This window comes from Pleuronectes platessa, chromosome 3 (genome assembly GCF_947347685.1).
Source record: "Pleuronectes platessa chromosome 3, fPlePla1.1, whole genome shotgun sequence".
Lineage (NCBI taxonomy): Eukaryota > Metazoa > Chordata > Actinopteri > Pleuronectiformes > Pleuronectidae > Pleuronectes > Pleuronectes platessa.
In genome coordinates this window covers 1,867,511-1,891,774 of record NC_070628.1, presented here as the reverse complement: position 1 = coordinate 1,891,774, position 24,264 = coordinate 1,867,511, and the positions used below count along the sequence as shown (strand labels likewise).

Below are 24,264 nucleotides of genomic sequence, written 5' to 3'. Positions count from 1 at the left end.
TAATTTAACTGGGATATCTCACTTCTTCACTTACCAGGCTCCTGGAGCCGGCTGCAGAGTTCTCAGCCTTAAACATGTAAAAGGAAATAGCTGATTTTAAAAAAGGAGGAAAACTATTACGCGGCTTTACGATGTTAACTCACAGATATGAAAATCACATCTGCATGTATCTCTCACATTCATGTCCATGGTGGCCGCTCAATGGTTTGTGCTGTTGTGTGGATAATTATCACCGAACTTACCTGCAGCTGAAACTCAGTTCATCGATTCATCTGCTACAAGTTTGTCTGGAAAGTGATTCAGTGGAGCTCAGATCTGCACCGAGGTCCAACAGGCTCCTTGTGGAACCACTTTGAAAGTCACCAGATCCTGATTCTTAATCGGATCTGCACCAAATATAATATGTCAGATTTTTTTAATCAAGATCCATGAATTCTTCTCTGAGAAACCAAGGAAGATGAAGACCTATGGAATAATGTTATAGAAATAAAAAATAAATTCAAAAGTAGTTATTGTGTGATCCTGCGAACAAGCAAACCTCCGTGGTGGAGCTGAGGAACCAGGACAACAGCCTGGATTTTAGAAATAGAACATGAATCAATAAAGTTAAAAGTCTCCTGAACAACTGACCAGGAACCATGGAAAGTTTCTGTATTACTGACATCTGTTCAGAGCCCGAACGTTTTTAACATAAGGTCAAGCTTCCCTGATGCACATCACATCCTTTCATCAGGTTTCCTGGAAATCCGTTCACTTGCTTTTGTGTAAAACAAATGGGGTGAAAACCTGTTACTTTTAAACAGAAAACTTTTTTTAAGCTTTGAGGAATATATTTCTGAGATGCTCTTAACTTGGTTTAATTTATTTTTTGGGGGGGGGGGTTCGGCTGAGGATCAGGGGGCGGATCCAAGATGTATTTTTTTTTGTATTTTCCTTGATTTCTCAGAGAATTATTCATTGATCTTGGAAAACTCCAGTATACTTAAAAATAATATTTCTGAGTGTGTGATTTGGTGCAGATCTGAATAAAAATCTGGATCTTTAGTGAATTGAAAAGTGATTTCATGATATGAACTCCACTGAGTAACCCTCTAGTGTTTCATATTTTTTAACTTTAAATGTTCAGAAGAAAAAACTTCCACTCAACTCATTATTTCAAAAAAATCAATTTCACCATAAACACATTCAAAAGTAAAAATTACGACACATACCAACGTTTATTTGTCTTTTTCTTCTCTTTCTTTTTTACTGAAAACGCTGAGCGGGTCGCTGCAGCTTCAGGTAACTGAGAAACAGAGTGAACAGAACACACCTGGGCGTCTCCACAGAGAGAAGAGGTGGAGAGCGGCGAGCGGACGGACACACGTCATGAGGCAGGGCATCAGAAACCAGGCATCAACCTCCCGATGCATCGACTCCAAATTCAAACCAATGTCTCATCATAGATCTGATGTTTATTTACACAAGTCCTTCATCCTCCCGCCTTCGGTCCCAATGAGCTGTGACGCTGTAAAAGATAAATCTGCTCTAAGCCACTGTAGCTCTGTTAAAAACATAGTTTTTCATATAAAGTGAATTTTAGTGTTTCCTGTTGACTGTGGAGTTAAACGTTTAGAAAGAATTCCTCAGAAATCAAGTGTCTCTCTCTGGTGGTGTCAGGTTAAATACCTCCATCTATAATTATTATTATTAACAAAACGAATTCTTTAAAAGAATAAGGATTGGAGGTGCTGTTAAACGTGTAAACGGCTGCTAGCAGACTGAAGGGTTCTCCAGTGACACAGAAGGTTCTGAAGGTAGAACCCACCCAGCTCAGACTCACACAGATAGAACCTCTGTCTGCTACCGAGTCAGTTCACCTGGGAGTGAACGAGCATTTCATCCGTTCACAGTTTTCAAACTAAAACCGGCTCTAGAACTCCGGAGCAGTGTGGACGCCAGAGGAATCTGTAGCAGGGTGGATGTGTTTCTAAGTGTGGATGAAGCCTTAGTGTTTAGGAGACAAGGGTGAAGTGGACTTGAATAAATAATGATTTTTAATTTGTCGTATTTTAGTTTGAGTTATGAAGAGTTCATCACATCTGTCAGGGTCGGCTGGTGTCACAAGCAGAATAAACTTCTGATTTAATCTAATCCATCATGTCATTTTGCTAGCTGTAGTATTTTTGCTAACAATTGAAACTTGATTTTGACTAATTTCTCTCCGGCTCCATCTCTACGCCCCGTGCTCGGCGGTGGTCGAGCGCGGTGGTCGAGCGGGGCGGTGGTCGAGCGCGGCCCTGCCTCGTGTGTGTGAATCCATCCAGCGGGCGACGCTTCATCCAGAATCACTCATCTTGACAGAATGGAAGGAAAAACGAGAAAACGGCAGCAAACAACAGTTGTAAAAACTGACCAGTGCATTTGTGTTTTCAGTCCAGTTCAGCAGGTTTCGGGGAAATTTGCAAATCAAGTTCAAAATTTCCTTTTCGTTTCCACCGACGTGTCCGCAGGCGAGAGCGTCTCTGCCGTCCCTCAGAGGACGAGTCCTCTGCAGCGGCACAACCTCAGTCTGGAAACACTGTCCCTCCTTTCATTAGTCCAAATCAACAGAGAGGCGGTTCTGTCCCCGTCCAACCGGACACAGAGATTTTCAGGGACTGGGATCGGCTGATGCTGGAAGACCAGTTCAGATCAGTCCTCCACACAGAAACCTGGACAGACACAGGAGGACAGTTAGCCACATGCTAATCATATCAGGACAGGAATGTTAATAGTTCTTCAGGTTTCTCTTCTCATAAACCAGTACTGGACACATTCCAGTCAAAGTCAATTTTTCATCGCTGCCCTTTTCCCTTAACCCCTTATTGCCTGAATTAATTTCTAATTATATAAAACAATATTATTTGTGTTTTTGGCCTGTCATACAGATGCTAAATTAAGTCGAGATTGTTAATTTCAATATAGCATATACAATAGATATAAATTTAGGTATGAGGCAAATTAGGGACATTAGGCATAATGGGGCATAAACTTAACAAATTTTGGTATGTAGATTATTATATTGATGCTGCTTTTGCTTGAAATTGAATAACAACATATGTTTTCTGTACAATCATTGCTGTTCCATCATAACAGTATTTCAAATACAGCTTAATACCTGAAAATAATTTTGCTACACAGTCCCAAGGGTACTAGCGTATGTATTCTCTACTCCGACCACTAGATGGCGGCAGAGTGCTTCAAATACCTTCCTTGGTATGTGTAGTATTTGCACCATCAGGCACAATCGTCACCTTTGCGGCATTAAGACCCGAATGGGGTTTGAGGCAAATTTGCGACATTCGTTTACAAGGGGTTAAAACCATTTGAGTTGAATTCAGAAGAAACCTCAGTTATTATGAATCAATCAAATCGAATCAGAGCAGCTGAAACGAAACCGACTCACTTGAGCTGAGAAGATCTCTGATGCTACGTCTGTGACTCCGCCTCCTGCGCTGCTCCCACGACCCTCTGGATGTTCTTGATGGACACGTACATCTCCTCCTCCGGGTCGTAGTAATAAAACTTACTCAAGTAGGAGATGAGAGGTCTGGACAGAGAGGAAGACAAGAACATCAGTTTGTTCCATCACAGCAGGTAGAGTCGGCCCTAAAGATCTGATTTCAGGGACAGGTCGGTGCTTTTTAAATCGATTGTCTCGTGGTACCACACAAACATCAGGAAGGTCTCTAGACAAGTGTGTGAAGGTCTCTAGATGAGCATGTGAAGGTCTCTAGACGTGTGTGAAGGTCTCTAGACGAGTGTGTGAAGGTCTCTAGATGAGCATGTGAAGGTCTCTAGACGTGTGTGAAGGTCTCTAGACGAGTGTGTGAAGGTCTCTAGATGAGCATGTGAAGGTCTCTAGACGTGTGTGAAGGTCTCTAGACGAGTGTGTGAAGGTCTCTAGACGTGTGTGAAGGTCTCCAGATGAGTATGTGAAGGTCGCTAGATGAGTACGTGAAGGTCCCTAGATGAGTATGTGAAGGTCTCCAGATGAGTATGTGAAGGTCTCTAGATGAGTACGTGAAGGTCTCTAGATGAGTATGTGAAGGTCTCCAGATGAGTATGTGAAGGTCGCTAGATGAGTACGTGAAGGTCTCTAGATGAGTACGTGAAGGTCTCTAGATGAGTATGTGAAGGTCTCTAGATGAGTATGTGAAGGTTTCTAGACGTGTGTGAAGGTCTCTAGATGAGTATGTGAAGGTCTCTAGATGAGTACGTGAAGGTCTATAGATGAGTATGTGAAGTTCTCCAGATGAGTATGTGAAGGTCTCTAGATGAGTATGTGAAGGTATCTAGATGAGTACGTGAAGGTCTCTAGATGTGTGTGAAGGTCCCTAGATGAGTATGTGAAGGTCTCTAGATGAGTATGTGAAGGTATCTAGATGAGTACGTGAAGGTCTCTAGATGAGTATGTGAAGGTCTCTAGATGTGTGTGAAGGTCCCTAGATGAGTATGTGAAGGTCTCTAGATGAGTATGTGAAGGTATCTAGATGAGTACGTGAAGGTCTCTAGATGAGTATGTGAAGGTCTCCATATGAGTATGTGAAGGTCTCTAGATGAGTACGTGAAGGTCTCTAGATGAGTATGTGAAGGTCTCTAGATGTGTGTGAAGGTCCCTAGATGAGTATGTGAAGGTCTCTAGATGAGTATGTGAAGGTATCTAGATGAGTACGTGAAGGTCTCTAGATGAGTATGTGAAGGTTTCTAGACGTGTGTGAAGGTCTCTAGATGAGTATGTGAAGGTCTCTAGATGAGTACGTGAAGGTCTCTAGATGAGTATGTGAAGGTCTCTAGATGAGTATGTGAAGGTCTCTAGATGAGTACGTGAAGGTCTCTAGATGAGTATGTGAAGGTCTCTAGATGAGTATGTGAAGGTCTCCAGATGAGTATGTGAAGGTCTCTAGATGAGTATGTGAAGGTCTCTAGATGAGTATGTGAAGGTATCTAGATGAGTATGTGAAGGTCTCTAGATGTGTGTGAAGGTCCCTAGATGAGTATGTGAAGGTCTCTAGATGAGTATGTGAAGGTATCTAGATGAGTACGTGAAGGTCTCTAGATGAGTATGTGAAGGTCTCCATATGAGTATGTGAAGGTCTCTAGATGAGTACGTGAAGGTCTCTAGATGAGTATGTGAAGGTTTCTAGACGTGTGTGAAGGTCTCTAGATGAGTATGTGAAGGTCTCTAGATGAGTACGTGAAGGTCTCTAGATGAGTATGCGAAGGTCTCTAGATGAGTATGTGAAGGTCTCCAGATGAGTATGTGAAGGTCTCTAGATGAGTATGTGAAGGTATCTAGATGAGTATGTGAAGGTTTCTAGACGTGTGTGAAGGTCTCTAGATGAGTATGTGAAGGTCTCTAGATGAGTACGTGAAGGTCTCTAGATGAGTATGTGAAGGTCTCTAGATGAGTATGTGAAGGTCTCTAGATGAGTACGTGAAGGTCTCTAGATGAGTATGTGAAGGTCTCTAGATGAGTATGTGAAGGTCTCCAGATGAGTATGTGAAGGTCTCTAGATGAGTATGTGAAGGTCTCTAGATGAGTATGTGAAGGTATCTAGATGAGTATGTGAAGGTCTCTAGATGTGTGTGAAGGTCCCTAGATGAGTATGTGAAGGTCTCTAGATGAGTATGTGAAGGTATCTAGATGAGTACGTGAAGGTCTCTAGATGAGTATGTGAAGGTCTCCATATGAGTATGTGAAGGTCTCTAGATGAGTACGTGAAGGTCTCTAGATGAGTATGTGAAGGTTTCTAGACGTGTGTGAAGGTCTCTAGATGAGTATGTGAAGGTCTCTAGATGAGTACGTGAAGGTCTCTAGATGAGTATGCGAAGGTCTCTAGATGAGTATGTGAAGGTCTCCAGATGAGTATGTGAAGGTCTCTAGATGAGTATGTGAAGGTATCTAGATGAGTATGTGAAGGTCTCTAGATGTGTGTGAAGGTCCCTAGATGAGTATGTGAAGGTCTCCAGATGAGTATGTGAAGGTCTCTAGATGAGTATGTGAAGGTCTCCAGATGAGTATGTGAAGGTCTCTAGATGAGTATGTGAAGGTATCTAGATGAGTATGTGAAGGTCTTCAGATGAGTATGTGAAGGTCTCCAGATGAGTATGTGAAGGTCTCTAGATGAGTATGTGAAGGTATCTAGATGAGTATGTGAAGGTCTCTAGATGTGTGTGAAGGTCCCTAGATGAGTATGTGAAGGTCTCTAGATGAGTATGTGAAGGTATCTAGATGAGTACGTGAAGGTCTCTAGATGAGTATGTGAAGGTCTCCATATGAGTATGTGAAGGTCTCTAGATGAGTACGTGAAGGTCTCTAGATGAGTATGTGAAGGTTTCTAGACGTGTGTGAAGGTCTCTAGATGAGTATGTGAAGGTCTCTAGATGAGTACGTGAAGGTCTCTAGATGAGTATGTGAAGGTCTCTAGATGAGTATGTGAAGGTCTCCAGATGAGTATGTGAAGGTCTCTAGATGAGTATGTGAAGGTCTCCATATGTGTATGTGAAGGTCTCTAGATGAGTACGTGAAGGTCTCTAGATGAGTATGTGAAGGTTTCTAGATGAGTATGTGAAGGTCTCCAGATGAGTATGTGAAGGTCTCTAGATGAGTACGTGAAGGTCTCTAGATGAGTATGTGAAGGTCTCTAGATGAGTATGTGAAGGTCTCCAGATGAGTATGTGAAGGTCTCTAGATGAGTATGTGAAGGTCTCCATATGAGTATGTGAAGGTCTCTAGATGAGTACGTGAAGGTCTCTAGATGAGTATGTGAAGGTTTCTAGACGTGTGTGAAGGTCTCCAGATGAGTATGTGAAGGTCTCTAGATGAGTATGTGAAGGTCTCCATATGAGTATGTGAAGGTCTCTAGATGAGTACGTGAAGGTCTCTAGATGAGTATGTGAAGGTTTCTAGACGTGTGTGAAGGTCTCCAGATGAGTATGTGAAGGTCTCTAGATGAGTACGTGAAGGTCTCTAGATGAGTACGTGAAGGTCTCTAGATGTGTGTGAAGGTCCCTAGATGAGTATGTGAAGGTCTCTAGATGAGTACGTGAAGGTCTCTAGATGAGTATGTGAAGGTCTCTAGATGAGTATGTGAAGGTCTCCAGATGAGTATGTGAAGGTCTCTAGATGAGTATGTGAAGGTCTCCATATGTGTATGTGAAGGTCTCTAGATGAGTACGTGAAGGTCTCTAGATGAGTATGTGAAGGTTTCTAGATGAGTATGTGAAGGTCTCCAGATGAGTATGTGAAGGTCTCTAGATGAGTACGTGAAGGTCTCTAGATGAGTATGTGAAGGTCTCTAGATGAGTATGTGAAGGTCTCCAGATGAGTATGTGAAGGTCTCTAGATGAGTATGTGAAGGTCTCCATATGAGTATGTGAAGGTCTCTAGATGAGTACGTGAAGGTCTCTAGATGAGTATGTGAAGGTTTCTAGACGTGTGTGAAGGTCTCCAGATGAGTATGTGAAGGTCTCTAGATGAGTACGTGAAGGTCTCTAGATGAGTACGTGAAGGTCTCTAGATGTGTGTGAAGGTCCCTAGATGAGTATGTGAAGGTCTCTAGATGAGTACGTGAAGGTCTCTAGATGAGTATGTGAAGGTCTCTAGATGAGTATGTGAAGGTCTCCAGATGAGTATGTGAAGGTCTCTAGATGAGTATGTGAAGGTCTCCATATGTGTATGTGAAGGTCTCTAGATGAGTACGTGAAGGTCTCTAGATGAGTATGTGAAGGTCTCTAGATGAGTATGTGAAGGTCTCCAGATGAGTATGTGAAGGTCTCTAGATGAGTACGTGAAGGTCTCTAGATGAGTATGTGAAGGTCTCTAGATGAGTATGTGAAGGTCTCCAGATGAGTATGTGAAGGTCTCTAGATGAGTATGTGAAGGTCTCCATATGAGTATGTGAAGGTCTCTAGATGAGTACGTGAAGGTCTCTAGATGAGTATGTGAAGGTTTCTAGACGTGTGTGAAGGTCTCCAGATGAGTATGTGAAGGTCTCTAGATGAGTATGTGAAGGTCTCCATATGAGTATGTGAAGGTCTCTAGATGAGTACGTGAAGGTCTCTAGATGAGTATGTGAAGGTTTCTAGACGTGTGTGAAGGTCTCCAGATGAGTATGTGAAGGTCTCTAGATGAGTACGTGAAGGTCTCTAGATGAGTACGTGAAGGTCTCTAGATGTGTGTGAAGGTCCCTAGATGAGTATGTGAAGGTCTCTAGATGAGTACGTGAAGGTCTCTAGATGAGTATGTGAAGGTCTCTAGATGAGTATGTGAAGGTCTCCAGATGAGTATGTGAAGGTCTCTAGATGAGTATGTGAAGGTCTCCATATGTGTATGTGAAGGTCTCTAGATGAGTACGTGAAGGTCTCTAGATGAGTATGTGAAGGTTTCTAGATGAGTATGTGAAGGTCTCCAGATGAGTATGTGAAGGTCTCTAGATGAGTACGTGAAGGTCTCTAGATGAGTATGTGAAGGTCTCTAGATGAGTATGTGAAGGTCTCCAGATGAGTATGTGAAGGTCTCTAGATGAGTATGTGAAGGTCTCCATATGAGTATGTGAAGGTCTCTAGATGAGTACGTGAAGGTCTCTAGATGAGTATGTGAAGGTTTCTAGACGTGTGTGAAGGTCTCCAGATGAGTATGTGAAGGTCTCTAGATGAGTACGTGAAGGTCTCTAGATGAGTACGTGAAGGTCTCTAGATGTGTGTGAAGGTCCCTAGATGAGTATGTGAAGGTCTCTAGATGAGTACGTGAAGGTCTCTAGATGAGTATGTGAAGGTCTCCATATGAGTATGTGAAGGTCTCTAGATGAGTACGTGAAGGTCTCTAGATGAGTATGTGAAGGTCTCTAGATGTGTGTGAAGGTCCCTAGATGAGTATGTGAAGGTATCTAGATGAGTACGTGAAGGTCTCTAGATGAGTATGTGAAGGTCTCCATATGAGTATGTGAAGGTCTCTAGATGAGTACGTGAAGGTCTCTAGATGAGTATGTGAAGGTTTCTAGACGTGTGTGAAGGTCTCTAGATGAGTATGTGAAGGTCTCTAGATGAGTACGTGAAGGTCTCTAGATGAGTATGTGAAGGTCTCTAGATGAGTATGTGAAGGTCTCCAGATGAGTATGTGAAGGTCTCTAGATGAGTATGTGAAGGTCTCCATATGAGTATGTGAAGGTTTCTAGATGAGTATGTGAAGGTCTCTAGATGAGTACGTGAAGGTCTCTAGATGAGTATGTGAAGGTTTCTAGATGAGTATGTGAAGGTCTCCAGATGAGTATGTGAAGGTTTCTAGATGAGTACGTGAAGGTCTCTAGATGAGTATGTGAAGGTCTCTAGATGAGTATGTGAAGGTCTCCAGATGAGTATGTGAAGGTCTCTAGATGAGTACGTGAAGGTCTCTAGATGAGTATGTGAAGGTTTCTAGACGTGTGTGAAGGTCTCCAGATGAGTATGTGAAGGTCTCTAGATGAGTACGTGAAGGTCTCTAGATGAGTACGTGAAGGTCTCTAGATGTGTGTGAAGGTCCCTAGATGAGTATGTGAAGGTCTCTAGATGAGTATGTGAAGGTATCTAGATGAGTATGTGAAGGTCTCCATATGAGTATGTGAAGGTCTCTAGATGAGTACGTGAAGGTCTCTAGATGAGTATGTGAAGGTCTCCATATGAGTATGTGAAGGTCTCTAGATGAGTACGTGAAGGTCTCTAGATGAGTATGTGAAGGTCTCTAGATGTGTGTGAAGGTCCCTAGATGAGTATGTGAAGGTCTCTAGATGAGTATGTGAAGGTATCTAGATGAGTACGTGAAGGTCTCTAGATGAGTATGTGAAGGTATCTAGATGAGTATGTGAAGGTCTCCATATGAGTATGTGAAGGTCTCTAGATGAGTACGTGAAGGTCTCTAGATGAGTATGTGAAGGTTTCTAGATGAGTATGTGAAGGTCTCTAGATGAGTACGTGAAGGTCTCTAGATGAGTATGTGAAGGTCTCTAGATGAGTATGTGAAGGTCTCCAGATGAGTATGTGAAGGTCTCTAGATGAGTACGTGAAGGTCTCTAGATGAGTACGTGAAGGTCTCTAGATGAGTATGTGAAGGTCTCTAGATGAGTATGTGAAGGTTTCTAGACGTGTGTGAAGGTCTCTAGATGAGTATGTGAAGGTCTCTAGATGAGTATGTGAAGGTCCCTAGATGAGTACGTGAAGGTCTCTAGATGAGTATGTGAAGTTCTCCAGATGAGTATGTGAAGGTCTCTAGATGAGTATGTGAAGGTATCTAGATGAGTACGTGAAGGTCTCTAGATGAGTATGTGAAGGTCTCCATATGAGTATGTGAAGGTCTCTAGATGAGTACGTGAAGGTCTCTAGATGAGTATGTGAAGGTTTCTAGACGTGTGTGAAGGTCTCTAGATGAGTATGTGAAGGTCTCTAGATGAGTACGTGAAGGTCTCTAGATGAGTATGTGAAGGTCTCTAGATGAGTACGTGAAGGTCTCTAGATGAGTATGTGAAGGTCTCTAGATGAGTATGTGAAGGTCTCTAGATGAGTACGTGAAGGTCTCTTGATGAGTATGTGAAGGTCTCTAGACGTGTGTGAAGGTTTCTAGATGAGTACGTGAAGATCTCTAGATGAGTATGTGAAGGTCTCTAGATGAGTATGTGAAGGTCTTTAGATGAGTATGTGAAGGTTTCTAGACGTGTGTGAAGGTCTCTAGATGAGTATGTGAAGGTCTCTAATTGAGTACGTGAAGGTCTCTAGATGAGTATGTGAAGGTCTCTAATTGAGTATGTGAAGGTCTCTAGAGGAGCATGTGAAGGTCTCTAGATGAGTATGTGAAGGTCTCTAGATGAGTATGTGAAGGTCTTTAGATGAGTATGTGAAGGTTTCTAGACGTGTGTGAAGGTCTCTAGATGAGTATGTGAAGGTCTCTAATTGAGTACGTGAAGGTCTCCAGATGAGTATGTGAAGGTCTCTAATTGAGTATGTGAAGGTCTCTAGAGGAGCATGTGAAGGTCTCTAGATGAGTATGTGAACTTCTCTAGAGGAGTATGTGAAGGTCTCTAGATGAGCATGTGAACTTCTCTCTAGATGAGTATGTGAAGGTCTCTAGAGGAGCATGTGAAGGTCTCTCTAGAGGAGCTTGTGAAGGTCTCCAGACCAGTACCTGGGCAGTGGAAGCTCCTGGATGTGGTCGATGCGAACGATCTGCCGGATGCAGAAGCGACAGAGGTGCTGTAGTGACTTCACGTTGCTGAAGCGAGATACGGGATAGAGCAGCTGAACTGGAGTGGGAGGAAGCCCTGAAACACACACACACACACACACACACATACACACACACACACACACACACACACACACACACACACACACACACACACACACACACACACACATACACACACACACACACACACAGACACACACATTATCACCTGTTCAACAATAATCTGCTGCCCTGTTTTCCTTTGATTTCCAGTAAATGTCGATGTTTCTTACTTTTTAAAACGTTTTGATTGGCTGAACTTTAACTGACATTCAAAGGAAGTAATTATGTGTATTCTTAGATTTATTTACATTTATATATTACAAATAAAATTATAAAAGGAGTTTTTTGTTATTGCTCTCTGTGTGTATTTGATTTTCAAAGGGGTTTAACTTGAGCAGTCATACGGGGTAAGTTGTGTACATCTGCTAAATGACGTCAGATACACAAAGTTGTTAGTTTTAACGGAATCAGAATCTGTATCAGGAGGAAAGATGTGATTAGAGCATCTCCAGCAGCTGTAGGAGGAGTTTGTCCATGTTTGAATTAGTTATTGATGATATGAACAGGCTGAGTCGTTATGATTGACAGCTGAGACTGACTCCTGATTGGTCGAGCGTGTATCAGTGGAACCCCCACCTTCTCTAGATACAGGTCCCACTCAGCTTCAACCAGATGAGATGAACAGATGCATTCAAATCCTAAACCCGTCAAACTTACTGTAAAACACTCGCTGCATTCTCACAATCATAAAAGATGCAGCAGCTGAGCACAGACACACAATCAGATATGTCCCCCCCCCCGCTCTGTCTCTCAGGCGCTTCTCACTAAGTGGCAGCTCACATCCATGTTTGATGCATGTGGATATATGACCTATATTTTACCTGGGACTCTGGAGCGCAGGAAGTAGAGGAACTTTCCGTTCTTGGAGTGCATGATGGCTCGCTCGATGAACTCCACCACCGAGTGGCAGCGGTCCTCAAACTTGGGGTGACACCACAAGCTGAATGTGCCTGGAGAGAGAGGAAGGTCTTTTCTTTATATATCGTATATATAAACCATCCCCACATTAATTATGAAACGAGGGCATCGTTACAGTTCTCTGTGTGTGTCAAAGCAAATGTGTTGGAGGAGGACGTTCAGAGTCAGGTGGGCAAGTTCCCTTAGATCAGGGGTTTTCAACCAGGGGTCCACGGCCCCCTGGTGGTCCGCGACGGCATTGCAGGGGGTCCGCGAAATTCGCTTTGATATTCAACATATTTCCAGATTACTGAAAAATATCTAAAATAAGAAAAATATGTCTAAATAATATAAAGGTGATGAGGGGAACCTTGAAACCGGCTTGGGGCTAGAAACTGCCAGTAGTTTCCCCCTGTGCATGTGTGTTAAAGGTAGATGTAGAAGAGCGGTTGAGCAGGTAGGAAAACCTTCAGGAGGTCTTGGAGATGTAGTTTGTATGATGGGAATTTTTATTTTCACAAAAAGAAGGCCCAAAAGGCCAAAATTAATAATGAAAATATTAAATAAAACAAAAGAGCGAAAAACAAATACTTTGTAATAAGAAAAATATATTGGCATAATAGCCCAAAAAAATAATTGCAACAACAGTCAACTTTACCACGTTAGCTGGTTGAGAAACAATTTCTTGGGAGAGCTCTAAGACTTACGTCTATCCAGTAGCAGTTCTCCCGACAGAATGAATAGACAGGCTTAAGTCGGGCCTAAGCACGCCCCTACAATTGCCACAAACCAAAATACCGCAATAAACAGGGATTTTTGTTGATTTGTTTGAGGTTTTTGAGTTGATATATCTAGATCTAGAAGGTTTTTAAATAAAACCTACACGGAAAACAAAAATTTTAAACTTCCTTCTATCCACATGCATGCACTCACACACACATAGGCACATCAGTGGGCCGCGGATTACTTTCTAGTCAGAATGGTGGTCCCTGGGACAAAACCAGTTGAAAACCCCTGATTTAGATGGTGAGAGCAGTGGCTGGACGGCTTTAAGAGGACGAGCTGCGCAAAAAATTAATTGTTGGTTATTAACAACGAAATGACCTCAATTTCCTGGAAAGTCGATGTTTCTTATTTCCACCCCAGGAGATAAAGACAGCTGTGGATGTTGAACTGTGAAACATTTCGCTCAGTTCAATATATTGATCACAATTCTTCAACAACTAAATTTAAATAATCCCTGAAATATTGAAATATTAGATACTAGATATATTTCCTTAATTAATATCTTGATTTTCACCCTTGTCAGTTTTTTTGTTTGATGATCGTGGGATAGTTTCATTGTTGGTTGGTCGGTGAATTTGTTGAGTGGTTTGTGGGTTTGCTTGTTGTTTTGTTGGTTTGTTTGTTTGTTTGTTTGTTGGTTTGTGGGTTGGTTGCCTTCGGGGCCTCGTCCACATGTCAGGTCTGTTAGTGAAGCAGATCTTAATCTCAAATAACAGTCAAATAACACAGAGTAGTGATCATCAGCAGGACTGATCAAGGTGCTAACGTGGCTACAAACTGTGTGTGTGTGCGTCTGTGTGTGTCTGTGTATGTGTGTGTGTGTGTGTGGACTCTCTCAGAGCTTGTTTATCTCCCCTGCTCTGGATCTAGTCGAGCCCCGATCCGTTCATGCAGACAGGATCGTGTTGATGTGAACATGTTGTGTCAGTCGAGGCTGAGCGTCTGAATAATGAATGTGTTTCCAGGCATGACTCTATAGCTTTATGATGATGACTCATTAATGTAGAGCCCCGTTTCTGTAGGTCCTGGTGTGTGTGTGTGTGTGTGTGTGTGTGTGTGAATCACCTTGTTGGTTTGTCACACACATGGCGTTGTGAGTGTTATTCATGCTCCAGCTCTGGAGTGTGACCTTATTGAATCGCTCTGAGGTCGTGTTTGTGTTTATTGTCTCGTTGCTTTGTGTACTCTTTGTTGTGTTCAATTTGTCTCACGCTGTTCTATTGTCGTCCTTTTCTTACGCTCTGAATGTTTCCAATGTGTTTTGTGAAGAAGATCCCGAATCAAAAGTGACGAATGTAACTTATTAAAAGTTATTATCACAGAAACATGAAATATTCTTGACTAAAATTAGAGTTTCACTTCGGAGAGAAGTCGATTTTGAACTCTGAGGATTTTAGGGATTCTGTCCTCAAACACTTGAAAGTCACATTTTACACAACAAAACCATCTGAATGTCTACAGCTCTGTGGATTATAGATTAAATGAACCAGTAGCGTTTCCTGATCAAAAGTAAAGTTGATCCTCAGTTCCCATCAATCATTGAAAAGTTGTTTTTAAGCATAAATGACAAATAGCTGATGAGGACAAACTGTGGTTTTTCCTTCAGTGTTATAATAAATTTAAAATCCATTTATTTGAATCCGTTTCAGTTTGAGAGCAGAACTTGTAGATTTTCTAAAAGCTTTCACTCAAATGCCACTCGCCCTCAACCGGCCCTGCTTGTACTTGAGCTCTGATATTTTGTCGCTTGCACTCAGGTTCCCGCCGCTCCAGCTGCGTCTGTGCTCGTGTGAAACTCTGATTTCTCCTCTGCTCTAGAAAATGTTTTCTTTCAAAATTGCCCAACCAATAGAATGGCAGGTGTAGTGTTGACAGAGGAAATCGCCCCGCCCTTATTGTGAAGGCATTTGCTTTGAAAACGATGACACCCTGATGGAACAGGAGCCCTATGTGAATAAAATGTATTATACCTAATGTTATTATTGATAAGTCATGTGACATGTGATGTCGGGCGACTTCCCCTGATATGACAGAGTCTTCCTCTGGAAGCCTCTGATCTCACGAATCCCTCATGTCCCTGTTAATCTGCTGAGAGACGATGGAACCAGAGAAACCATCAGTCACTCGTTCATCGATATCAGAACAAATCTTCAGTCGAGTATTTGACTGAAACTGCTTCTGTCCGTAAAACACAGTAAATCTGCTGCTGTGAACAAGATGAATGTAAAGAAGTACAACATGTGCTGTGTGTCGGTGTGTGTGTGTGTGTGTGTGTGTGTGTGTGTGTGTGTGTGTGTGTGTACATTCATGTCTGACTCATCATGCTAATGCCATTCATGTGGTGTGTCCATATTACATGCCCCAAGTGTTGCATCACCAGCATATGGCTGCGCGTGTTTGTGTGTGTGTGTGTGTGTGTGTGTGTGTGTGTGTGTGTGTGTGTGTGTGTGTGTGTGTGTGTGTAGAAAGCTGTTCAGGTCACTTTACAGTACAGATAAAGTTCAGGTAGATGTGATGGTTTGGGTAAATATCTGAGTCCACGGTGGTACAGTGGTTCGCACCGCTGCCTCACAGCAAGAGGGTTTGCATCTTTCCTGCGGGGGGGCACGGATCCTACCAGGATTATATTTCATAGTAGGCACAAGAACTGCTCGGGCAGTAATGTCAACATTCGCACATACGACTACTCCGCATGTTCGATTCCGTGGTTTAGCTCAATAAAAGCACAGGAGCACAAACAACGGTAGATAAGATCTGGGAAAAGGGAAGAACTGTGTGGAAACTGTGGCTGAAAAACAAACATCCCTCATTGAAAAGCTCCATGTGTCTCCAGACCGGAAAATGAATCTCTTCCTCCAGCACATTGTTCCATAAATAAAACATCCGGAGATGATCTGCTGTTAACCCCAATGTATTTAATGAGAGAGGATATTTACATGTTCATTCCTAATTGATAACAAACTGTGTGTGTGTGTGTGTGTGAACACTGTGGTCAAACACACGTGTTTCCTGCCTCTTCTTTCTTTTCACATCTGTCTGGTCAAGTTTAAATGTGAAGGAAGGTTTTTCAGCCTCTCAGACTAGACTCAGTGATTTGTGTTTCTCTAACTGTCTCGTCGTGTCCTAGGTCATAGTGTGGACCCTGTGTAGTAGAAGGTGAGAAGAGCTGGAGTCATAACAGTCTGTGTCTCAGAGTCTCATGGTCAGTGAGCTGCTTCGTTCCAATCAGAGAAGAAGGATCTTTATACGCTTGACGTGGTTTCATTAAGAAGGAGCATATTTGGACATGTAGTAAGTATGACATGACATGGACGAGTTTAAATATGGTTAACTTGAGAGAATCTGGAGGATATTAAACATATTAACTGAAAAGCTTCTTCCATTCACCTCCGTCACATGACCTCAGCTCCACATGCAAACACCAGAAGAAGTGCCGTGCTGAAACTCTGGAAGATGTCCAGACCCAATCGTCTAGACATTATCCACAGCATGTCTGCAAAATTGCTATAATGTGTCCATATGTGTGTGTGTGTGTGTGTGTGTGTGTGTGTGTGTCTCACCTCTGTAGTGCTCCATGCGGGTGTGGTGCGTGACCCCCTGCGACCTGAAGCTGAGGCTCAGGATGTATCGGGGGTCCGAACTGTCTCGGACCAGGAAGGACCCGTCCGGTTTCCCCTTCAGCTTCATCTCTGCGTCCTCCCAGTTCATCGGACCCCAGTACCACCCGCACTGCAGCCGGGGAGACACCAGCACACGTCTTAGTGCCAAGGCACAACACACATCATCTACACAGTAGGACTTAGACCTGGCCACATCATAGAGAAACAACGGTGGAGGGAAAAACTCCAACTGGAACCAGAGATCAGTGAGAGACCAGCACCAGAGGAACCAGTCCGATCCAAGCTGCTGCCTCCTCCTCGTCAGCTCACAACCAGTTCAAACAGAGTTTAATTAAAGTCTATTTATTAGAACTGGTGATTTATTTAAAGGAGATATATGAGTTGTTTTTTTGTTTACTCAGTTTACTGCAGAAATATTCACATTTCAGAAGCTGGGACCTTGTGACAGATTTGCAGCGACGTGATTGGCTGTCACTTCGCCGGTCTTACCTTCTCCAGCTCCCTCAGACTGGCGGTGAAGTTGCTGGCCTCAGAGCGCCGCAGTGCACAGAGCATCGGGGGCGGAGCCTGTCTGGACGGGGGTAACGCGTCCACAGGCGATGGGGTCGAGTGAGGGAGGGCCCGGAGGAAGGCGTCTAAACAAACAACAACATTTAAAAGTCCCGTCTGAGGAGGCTTGAACATCAACACGCCATCAATTACAATCAAGTCAGGAGGAGATGGTCACCCCCCCAACCCGCCCACCCCCTAACGGGTCTTACCATTGAGGCTGAGACTGTGCTGGATGGTGGCGTGGGAGGGAGGAGGAGGAGGAGGGAGAGGCAGGGGGAGGGACTGCAGGGAGGCGCCCATAACTAGGAAAGGGCCAGGCTGAGGCCCGGCTATGTCATCTGGAGGAAGGACAACAAGGAGAGGAGAGAGTGAGGAAGGACGCCAGGAAGGAAGGATGCAAGGAAGGAAGGATGCAAGGAAGAAGGAGGGAAGGAATAAAGGAAGGAGGGAAGGAGGGAAGGAGGGAAGGAGGGAAGGAGGGAAGGAGGGAAGGAAGGCAGGAACAAATAAACAACAACAAGGAAGGAAGGAAGACATCCTCAACACTATCAGACAGAAAGCCTCAGTGTGTGTGTGTGTGTGTGTGTATGAGTGTGTGTGTGTATGAGTGTGTGTGTCACTGAACTTTATTGTTGTCAAAAACAATTAAAAACACCTCAGTGAACCAAACTGTCGCACTGGGTGACATGTTCCTTCATTACTCTGAACACACACACTCACTGCACTTTATTTTGAATCAGGCTGAGACACGCACACGCACACACACACACACACACACACACACACACACACACACACACACACACACACACACACACACACAACATCCCGCTGCCCCAAATACCCAGCAGAGCAGCCCTAACCTTAATCCACCAATGAAAACACCCATAAAAACAAACGCAGCTTCCTCCTGCCTCAGATACTTTTACTACAGAATCAAACTCTTGACGTCTTTTCTGAAATCCTCTTCAGCCAATGGGCTTTGACCACATTGAGCGACACACTAACGCGTCATTGGTTCGGGGGTTTTTCATTGGTTGTGCTCACGGCAATAACAACACAGAATATCACCATCTTCAGCTTTTAAAGAAATCCAACCCGCTGCTTCAGGCTGCAGCAGATGTGGGTCAGCAGACGTCAGCGGCTCGGAGCGAAGGAAAAGACGCTCTGAAAGGTCAGAGCATGGTCCTGAGATCAGAACGAGGGGATGGACCAAAGCCCTGATGCTTAGAAATAGAGTTTTAACACGTCACGTGATTTTAGTTTCTGTTTGGGGAACAGGCTCCTGCATTAGAGATCTGGACTTCCCTTTATTCAGCTTTAGACTTTCAGTCAAACATGTGGATCAACGAGTCCCTGAAACGAGGAGGTCGGATGTTGAGTTTTCATTCCCCAGAGTCCGTGGACACCTCAACGTCATTTCGTCCAGATTTCAAAATTAAATCTGTAGTTTGCATCTGACCCTTCAAAGATCCTCCAATCAGATTAGAGCAAATTACAAAAAAACTTGCTCTGCATCCGAGTTTCCAGAAATGACGGACGAACACAATATTTGATTAAGAGAGAAAGAAGCAGAGTTCCTCTAAAGCCTGTAACTTAAGCTACTTGCTGCCACCCCCCCCCCCCCCGAACACATGACACTGTCGGGTGTGTGTGTGTTCAGATGAAGAAGAGGAGGAGAGAGGGGGAAGCAGGAAAAAGGCGAGAAAGGTACCTAGCAGACTGAGACTTCGGCGTGGAGGAGGGGGCGGCGTGGGGGGGTGTGGCGTGTTCGCCCCTCGCCGAGAAATGTCCACGTCCACCAGAGAAACAGTCTCACCTGAGAGAAGCAGAGAAGAAGCAGTGAGGGGAAACGGAAGGAAGGGAAAGTGAAAGAGGGAAGTGAGAGAAAAGAAGAAGAGGTTTGTGTTTCTGTGTCTTTGCCTCCTGTTGCTGCAGAGAGCCATTAAAGCTGCAGCAGCCAGGATGTTTATGGAAAATTACACCCAGCTAATCAGCCTAAATCACGGCCATAAAAAACAAGAGAAGGAACATCCCATCATCCTCACTAATTGAGATGCTGCAGATTCACTGTTTACTAAAGTGAAATTCTGCAGCGAGGGAAACAAACTCAAATGTTGCACGAGTCAAATCCAGAGCGTCTCGTCTCAGCCACAGGACACCTCTGTCGTCTCTGCAGCTCCAGGACATCACAGGCTGGGCGGGAGAACATGAGCGTGTGGAGCTGAACGCGACTTTTGGTTTGAGGGATTTCAAATAAGTCGGCCCGCCTCCGATGGAACCGCCAGGGCTGCTTTAATGTTTCTGTCTAATTGGTGGTTGAGCCGCATGTGTTCATCAAACTACAGAGAAAAATCTAAATTTGACAAGAAAACAAATTTGGTAGAAGCTGAAGAGTAACGTGGGACAGGAGCCGAGTCCCTGTGATGATGGAGGTGATGGAGGAGAAGATGTTCCAGACCTCCTCACCTTCTGTACCCACAGGCCTCTGGTGCTGAGGCAGGCCTCTTCACCAGTTACACAGTCGGACTGGTGACAACTTTTTACCATAAAGGTCCAGTGTGTAAGATTCAGGTGAAAGAGTCTATTGGCAGAAAATAAAAATAAATAATCCTAGTGAGGTTTTCACTATGTGTGTTTCATCTAAATCGTATGAATAGTTGTTTTCTTTAACGTATAATGGGCCCTTTATATTTAAATACTTTATGTTTAATTACTTAATATTTAAATACTTTATGTTTACATAAGGAGCGAGTCCTCTCTACGGAGGCAGCCATGTTTTTTTACAGTAGCCCAGACTGGACATACGGAAACTCTTTTGAGTTTTTATGAGAACTGAAGCTACCACAGGTATGCAGAGGCTGAGGTGAGGAGAGTTCAGCTGCAACATGACTCTTCACCACTAGGTGTCACTGCTTTCTACACACTGGACCTTTAAAGGATGATAAGTTGAGTTTGATGGTTCACAGGCTACATCCACAACATCTACACGAAGTCTGTCCACATCCGAGTCCCTGCCAGTCCCTGTTTTGTCCTCTGCTTTGGGTGAAGTTAGATGGAAGCAAGCGCCAGTGAGGGAGACAGATCTTACCAGTGAAAGCAGAGAGGGAGGCGGAGAGGGAGGCGGGGGAGAAGGCACTGTGGGCCCTGGTCAGTCTGGGCTGGTGGTGGCTGCAGGACGCACAGTAACACCGTCAGAAGAAGAAGAGGAAGAAGAAGAAGAAGAAGAAGAGTGCAGAGAAGAAGTGTTAGTAGCTGCAGAGGCTCAGAAAATTAACTCTTTGAGTACGAGTGTGTGTGTCGGCGGTTCGATGCTCTCAGCTCTGGTGGTCACTACTTCTGAACGTGTTTTGAACCCCTTCCTTCAGTGAGCTGCTGTGGACACCCAGGTGGAGGACACCAGTTTGAAAAGTCCCTGCAGCAGGAAGCAGGAGATCCTGGACATATGAGAGGACGTCTCTAAAGGCCCCTCACGTCTCACACGTCTCACCTTTAAGAGGACGCACCTTACGTCCTGACCTACATCTTTACAAGCTTATTTACAACTTCTGGACTGTGTGTTCTCGTGTGGGAGCGAAGTCACAGATGAATTATCAGACGTCCAGCTGCTCTGTCAGTTCACATTATAGAGCGTCATACATGTAACATGTGTGTTTGCTCCCTTGAGAAATAAGAACATCAGGCCTCAGTCGCTGTCACAGCACACATCGGGCCTGTGACAGCGCTGGGGGTCATGTTACATGCTACATGCTACATGCTACATGCTACAGGTCATGGGGGGGGGGCTCACCTGTCTGCGTCCTGCTCAGCTCCAGCAGAGCTCGCCATGTCCACCAGGCTCCCGGCGGAGGACACCGAGTATGTGACCGAGGGCCTCTTGTCCAGCAGGTGGTTGGAGCCGCTGCAGCTTTTAGTCCGGAACAGTTTGCTCAGGCGGATCTTTAACGAGCCCTTTTTGGACTTGCCCGGGACTTTCAGGCTCTTGTCCGCCCCTGCCGCCCGGCCCGTGGGGGTCCGCGGCGCGCTGGCGCACCGCTCCGGCCGCCTCCTGGGGGTTGACGCCAGGCTCAGGTTCGGACTCGCGGCCCAGGGGGAGTTCTGGAGCGGGGTGGGGGACGGGGACATAGCTGAAACCTGCGCCACGACCTCGGAGTCCCCGGAGCTGACCTGCGCCAGGCGGCCGGCCGCGCTCCCGTGGAGGCTGCACACCTGGGCCGCCGCCGCCGGGGCCAGAACCTCCACCTGCCGCCGCAGCTCCGCCTGGAAGCTGCTGATGGAGAAAGCCCCGGACATCTTCTGAACTATTTCCCTTTTCCTGTTGAGTAGAAACTCGCGGCGTCCGGTCTCGTCGTCCGTGTCGTCCTCCGGGCACTGCTCCATGCCCAGGCCGGCCACATCCCCGCTCCCCAGCCCCTCCAGCACCAGCAGAGCATCGCTGGTCTCGGTGGGGTCATCCCCGGGTTCCACTCGCCCTCCCCCCGGCCCGTGGGCACCCTGACACGAGCACTGCGGGAGCTCCCCGGCTTTAAACAGCATCTTGGGGACCGCGCCGACCCCCAACTCCCCGAACCGCCGGGCCAGCTCGAACACGGCTCCCTCCCGGTCCCTGGAGGCGCAGCCCCATTTGGACTCGATCACGGTGAGAGGGTTGGATCTCTCCGACAACAAGGGCCACTCGGGCGGGCTGGAGATGAGCCGATGCCGGCGGCACAGCTCCGCGGCTCCCTGCATGTCCGCGGACACGGAGATCCGCTCCTGCTGCGAGTCCCCGGGACTGTTGTTGTTGACAGCCGGGCCGGAGCAGCCGGAGCCCGGGCTCGGCTCCAGACCCACCGCATCCCTCGGCTGATTCCGTCGGTCCAATTCTAGAATCCCCTCCTCGTTCCGCATTATGTTGGAGAAGACCAGCAGCTGAGGCCGGAGGCCGGGGCTGGGAGCGAAGTCGAAGCCCTGGGCCTCCATGGGGCTCTGCGGCGGAGGAGGCGCGGACAGCGGGGCTCTGCTCTCCGGCAGCCCGCTGTCAGGTGCAGCCGTGCCCTCCCCGCTCAACGGGCCTTTGTTCAGGCGGCCCCCGGGATGCTCGACGCCCGCCGTCGGATCTCGGCTTATATCCAAACCCGCCTTGACGCCGCTGTGAGCCAGGACCTCCTTCCCCAGCCCCGGCACCACTCCTCCCGGCGGCACGTTCCCGTTCTCCGCGTCCAGGCGGTCATCCTCCGCCGCGGACACCAGGCGCATCAACACGAAATCCGGCGACATATCCTGCGCGTTGTTCATAATTATTCGTCAGGATCGCGAGATGAGAATTATCGGTCGATCTTCACATCGCGAACCGCGGATGACTCGTCCCTATAATAAAGAAAGGGCCGAGCGGCTGCTCCCGTTACCAGCCTAGAAGAAGCTCGACGCTTTCATCCTCCTGCAGCGCGACGATGGCCCCGCATCCATCTGTCACATGTGACGGGGGATGAGTGCAGCTCGCTCCCGGCAGCAGACGGACCCCTGGGTCAGACATGCGGTCGGATCACAGCCGAATCAAATCCAGGAGAGTCTCCGGTCAGTGACCAGAGCCAGGCCCCACCCGCTCCTCCTCCTCCAGCCCACAGCAGCTCCTCACACCGAGCAGGAACCAGTGGCTCTGTTCCCATCCTCCGCTGCACACCAGTCCCGTCACATGCATCCCCCTTCTATTTCTACACTTGATTTATTCATCTGCTGTGTTTGCTAATCCAAAGTTCACATCTTCAGCTTCAGCTGCAAGAATGCTATATTTGTTAGAAAGCAAATGTCAGTGGAAAGGGTCTCAACCTAATTTAAAATAAGAAAATATAATATTAATAATAACAATCTGGAAAAACAAGTTTACAAAGAGATTAAGAGACAAAACAAATCATCAATTAATCAATCAAATTGTATTTGTATATCCATTAATCCCAGTTTGTCTCAGATCTTAACCAGTGGCATCATCCTGTGTTCTTAACCCTCAACAAGAGTAAAACTACTAAATAACATTTTAACAGGGGAAAGGAAACGTAGACACCTCAGAGAGTCACATGTGATACTGTGTGGAATAGATATGATAAGATATATAAGGTTAGATAACACAGCCGGCTTTAGGAATTCTCTATGTGAGAAGTAACACAAGTGCCATTCGGGTTTATAAGTGATGTGACAGATAGAAGATCAGCTGGAGTCATGGACGGATACAACATGGTATCATCAGCATAACAGTGACACAGAGGTGACATGTAAAAACAATAATGGGCCAAGAATAGTTCAACAAATATCAACATTATCGTCACTTCACTCCAGAACAATCCTGTAGACAGGTGGGGTTTTAATCTGGATTAATGTTCGAGTCCTCAAGCTCCTGAAAGTCACGGCTGTGATTAACCTTTGGTTTGTGTGAGGGGAATATTGTGATTTGAGCTGAAGACCCCACTGGGTGAAGGTAAAGATCTGTGATCACCAGGTGAAACCAGAACATATAGAGAATCTACAGCTCCACAGTGAGTTTCTGCTCATTGTTCTGGTGTCTGGACCACAGTCGACATCATGGGGGGGGGGGGGATTCTGGATGCAGCAGGACCTTGGTATCAGGAGGTGGAGGAGACCAACAACAGAGACACAAGGGAGGGAAGACTGGACTCAGATTCAATAGTTCAGACACAAACATGACTCCTAATGATCCAAAACACAATATAAAGAAATACAAATGTTTTGTCACAACAACATTGTGGAGACATCTTGTTTTTGTCGAATCACAAATGTAAAAATCATCAGAAATGTGACACGTTTTCAGAGATCAACAGAAAGTTGAAAGGATGTTCAACAGGAGATGAAAATGGAAGAAATAGCTAAATGATAGAATGAGTTAAATAGAAGAAGAAGAAGAAGAAGAAGAAGAAGAACAACAACAACAACAACAACAACAACAACAACAACAACAACAACAACAACAACAAGAAGAAGGATTATGAGGATAACAAACCGCCGAGAAGAGAAGACGACGAACTTTCAGGTTGCAAGAGGTGAGAGACTGAAATTAAATCCTAGAATTAAATTCCA

The 24,264-nt window shown here is 45.3% G+C and overlaps 1 protein-coding gene across 1 annotated transcript; it reads right to left on the bottom strand.

The window, feature by feature from the left end:
• Positions 1-1,213: 1,213 nt before the first annotated feature.
• Positions 1,214-22,778, bottom strand: socs7 (suppressor of cytokine signaling 7). Its single transcript, XM_053415816.1, has 10 exons — positions 20,987-22,778; positions 20,288-20,367; positions 18,911-19,015; positions 17,406-17,534; positions 17,134-17,279; positions 16,585-16,753; positions 12,163-12,291; positions 11,177-11,312; positions 3,428-3,571; positions 1,214-2,693 (listed from the first exon to the last, which is right to left on the bottom strand). Exons 1-9 carry the CDS (start codon positions 22,471-22,473, stop codon positions 3,451-3,453), a joined length of 2,502 nt encoding a protein of 833 aa, XP_053271791.1. The 5' UTR covers positions 22,474-22,778; the 3' UTR covers positions 1,214-2,693; positions 3,428-3,450.
• Positions 22,779-24,264: the final 1,486 nt, after the last annotated feature.